Source organism: Protopterus annectens, chromosome 6.part1 (assembly GCF_019279795.1).
Source record: "Protopterus annectens isolate FY-2018-M chromosome 6.part1, PAN1.0, whole genome shotgun sequence".
Lineage (NCBI taxonomy): Eukaryota > Metazoa > Chordata > Ceratodontiformes > Protopteridae > Protopterus > Protopterus annectens.
Window position 1 is genome coordinate 17,486,602 of NC_056738.1, and position 4,139 is coordinate 17,490,740.

At 38.8% G+C, this 4,139-nt stretch overlaps 1 protein-coding gene across 1 annotated transcript in view; it reads left to right on the top strand.

Annotated features, from left to right (window-relative positions):
- Positions 1–1,661, top strand: part of NFE2L2 (NFE2 like bZIP transcription factor 2) — a gene marked incomplete in the record, with an annotated part of 291,801 nt that extends 290,140 nt beyond the window's left edge. The window contains 1 exon segment of the mRNA XM_044075451.1: positions 16–1,661. Coding sequence (XP_043931386.1) covers positions 16–1,213 — 1,198 coding nt within the window.
- Positions 1,662–4,139: the final 2,478 nt, after the last annotated feature.

Below are 4,139 nucleotides of genomic sequence, written 5' to 3' on the forward strand. Positions count from 1 at the left end.
AGGTTTTCCGGGGAGACATTCTTACCTCAACACAGTTTCACCAAGTCATTCAGTGAGTTCAGATGCTTTGTCTACAAATGTGTCTTATAGTTCCACTGGTTTCTGTGACCCTTTCTACTCTGCACTAGTAAATACGGAAAAGAGTGATACACCATCAGAAAATGTTGATCACCCCTTTACAGATCTGGTGAGTGAGCCGCCTTTTGAATCTTTGGATGCAAGTGAGCCACCTTTTGAATCTTTGGATGCAAGTGATTTAACTGTTTGTGAAGACTTCAGTGATGGAGATGGTGGTTCTGCTGTTGTGTCTGAAATCCCAGATTCAGACTCTGGATTAGGTATGGATGAAAGTCCCAGACCAAGTTCACCAGAAAACTCAAAAGGCTCACCGCAATTTAGAGGTACTCCTTTTGGGTTCAGAGATTCTGATTTGGAAGATATGGACAGCAGCCCAGGAAGTGTTAAACAAGATTTTGTCCAAATTTATCCAGTCTGCTTCCAAGGAGATAATTACCATATTGCTAGCCCTCTGATATCCCTAGAACAGCCTTTAAGTGTCAAGTCTCAAGGCTCACCAGAAAATGAATTGCCTGCTAGTCCTGGTTACAGCAAAGTTCCATTCACAAAAGATAAGCAGCAAAGTCGTGTGGAGTTGCGGCTCAGCAGAGATGAGCAGCGAGCAAGAGCACTGAATATCCCTTTCTCAATTGATAAAATAATCAATCTTCCTGTTGATGACTTTAATGAAGTAATGTCAAAGCACCAGTTCAATGAGGCCCAGCTTGCTCTCATTCGAGACATTCGCAGACGGGGTAAGAATAAAGTAGCAGCCCAAAACTGCAGGAAACGAAAGCTAGAGAGCATAGTGGGTCTGGAGAATGAACTGGATCATCTGAAGGAGGAAAAAGATAAATTGCTTCAAGAAAAAGGAGAGTATGACAGAAGCCTTCGTGAGGCAAAGCAGCAACTCGGTACCCTCTATCGTGAAGTCTTCAGTAGGCTTCGCGATGAAGATGGGAAGCCTTACTCTCCCAATGAGTACTCACTACAGCAAACCAGAGATGGTAATGTGTTCCTTGTTCCTAAATTTAAGAGATCGTGACTAAAGAGACAGTTTTATTTAACAGCTTTCCTGGTGTTCTTTGCATCACAGAAATACCAGGACAGTACCGGGACTGAGAGTATATATGCGCATGTTTGTGTGTTTTTTTAGTTTTGTTTAACTTTGCCTTTTTTTTTTTTTTTTTTTTACATAGCACTTGTACTGTCATGTGAAATGCAGAAATAAAACTGGTTTTAATTTCTATGCAATAAAGAAAACTAATATGTTTTAACACATTTAGTTAATTTTGAACCAAAAACAAGTAGGCTTCTGTAAGTATAAATGTTATAATTTTGTTATCACTCAAGTGAATTTCTGTGTTTTACTGCATCTTCTAGCATTTTTGCTATAGTTTGTAAATACTACAGGACTTATTTATAATACATTTCTTTCTTTATCCTGAAGCTTATAGATTTATACTGTATGTATGCTAACAATCTTATGTTGCAAAAACATATGACTGTGTACTTTTGATAAACATTTTTCATTATTTTAATTTTCTGAGAACCCGTTCTGTTTTATGTTTTGTTTATTATAAAATAAACTTAATATAGTTTAATAGTGTATGTATGTGTGTTTTCATGTAATTCATTATTTAGGCATTGCTCTCGCTCTGTTGCTAAAAATAACATAAAAAAGCACGTCCCACTGGGCTTTTTTTTTTCTTTTTTTTTTTATGGGGAAGATGAGAAAAATCCTCTGTGGTAGACTATAATGTAGGGGATGAGGGAAATTTATGATCGTATGCCAGTATGTCTTAAACTGAAATTTTCAGTTAGCTGATTATTTAAAATTTTCCAGTGCTTCTAGCTCATTTCTGTTTACCCACAATGCTCTGGCCATTCTCCTATGCAGATCTCTTTAGTCACCTTTTCAGTTCACAATGGAGAAACGCAGCCCGGACTGCAAAAAAATTTTTTTTTTTTATTTTTTTTGGGCGGGGGTTGACTAACTTCTTTATTCTTCTGTTCTACATCTGTGGTCACACCAATCTGATATTTTTGTCAAGTTTGTTGCTTCTAACCTTCCCCTGTGTCTTTTCGCCATGCCTGATGATAACTTTTGGCTTATTTTAGATAATTACTTGCTTTTACATTACTTATCCACCTTTGCCCTTTAAAAAAAGTGATTACGTTTATTGCAATTCAGTGTCTTCTTTCACTTGTTTACCATGTTTGTTGGGTTGGCTTTTGGATCATTTTCATACTGTTTTCAATTTCTGCTGTTTATTTCTTTGGTTAGAGTTCAGGTTGTGCAGTTATATACAGTAAAGCATTCAAAAAGCATACCAAATGTAGGTAAGATTCATGTTCAGGATAAATGCACCTTATGTGGTGCCTGCATTGAGAGTAACACCTTAATCTGAAATGGGATATTGTGCCTTTTTTTAGTCCCCAAACCTTAAAGGATGTTTAGTACCAACTTAATTTGGCATAGACTGAAAGATAGCTCTTCAGTCCTGAAGGGGTATTAACCTTGATCCAAGTTGAGAGTAAAATCATAACCAGCCAGGAGAGAGCAAGGTGTTTAGAGATGTTTTAGCTAATGTTGCTAAGGAACATTCTCTGCTAATAAAACAAAAGTCTAGAAAATGTTATTCATCAATCTACTACTGTAACTCCTGATGTGTCTAGTTAACATGTTATTTTTGTGGACTCTTGTAAATTGGTGAGTAAAAGCTGTTTCTTCAGTGATTGATTACAATGTTATACAAATGCTGGACCTGGCAAATAAAGGCCTGTATGCAAGTAATTTGTACTTTAGATACAGACTTGAGGTGTATGCTTTTGTGAATGTGCAACAGGAAATGTTTCTCTCCTTCTACCTGATATCAGGTGAACAAAGGTACCTTCCTTTAATGCATTCTTTTCCAGGGTCTGTTGATCAGTTCCCGTATTTCTGCACTGGTTCTTGAGGATGGTCCTGAACTTGCACGTAGCTATTTTAGTGTCAGCAGATGTATTTGTTGATTTGTAGTCTTTGTTGGAGAGCTGCAGTCTACGGGGTCAACACTCCATGTCAGTAATGCCATCAGTACATGTCTGGAGCTGTACGATGGGATCAACACATCCGTGTCAGTAATGCCATCAGTACATGTCTGTAGCTATACGATGGGATCAACACATCATGTCAGTAATGCCATCTGTACATGTCTGGAGCTGTAGTCCTTAACTCAAATCACACGGTGGTATTTTGTGATTTCCTATTTTAACTGTTTGGTAGGAAAAGCTTTGTTTGATTTGCATTTTATTTTGTATGTCTGATCTTTATTGTTAAAAGAAAGACTGTAGGCAAGCACACTCTAGCCTTCCCAATGGGCCATTATAACTGTATCTGTGACTGCGAGTGTAATTCTGTGTCTTGTGTGTGACTTGTGTAGCTGACATGGTGGGTCAGAAAAACTACTGTATGAAGTATATCCCTTTCTACAAGGTTAGCTCAGTGGACTTCATTCTCATTGGCAATATCAAAACCAATGTTAAATATATTATTTAAATGAGCATGCCATTAACAATTTACTGAAGCATTAGTAACATGTCCAGTGTACTAAATGTATGTGGATCTGTAAATGTAGTGCACAGTAACACTGAAAACTTGATGATGTCCTTCAAGAATGCAACTGCAGTCATAACATATGGGTTGTCCTGCCTCAGGCAGCCCTCGGTCGTCCGGATTCCAAAGTCTGGGTCCGACGTCGGCTGATGTCTCATTTCTCTCCGACGTCACAGCGGCAGGAGTACATAAGCATCAGCCGACGCCATCTTCTCCAGTCTTTCTTGCCGCGCGGTGCCCGAAGCAGAAGCAGTTCGCAAGTGCCGGTCGGTCAGCTCCTGTATTCTTCGATCCGAAGTCATCAAAAAAGCTAAGTACCCCGTTGGGGACCTTTTCTTGCCTCAGCCGATGTCAGAAATTACTGAAAAAGTTAATAATTGTTTGTCTTGTGGTAAACAAATACCTCATAAGGATTTCCATTCTTACTGCCTTCCTTGCCTTGGCCCAGACCACGACGTCTCGGCCTGTGCCGCCTGTGTTCGCT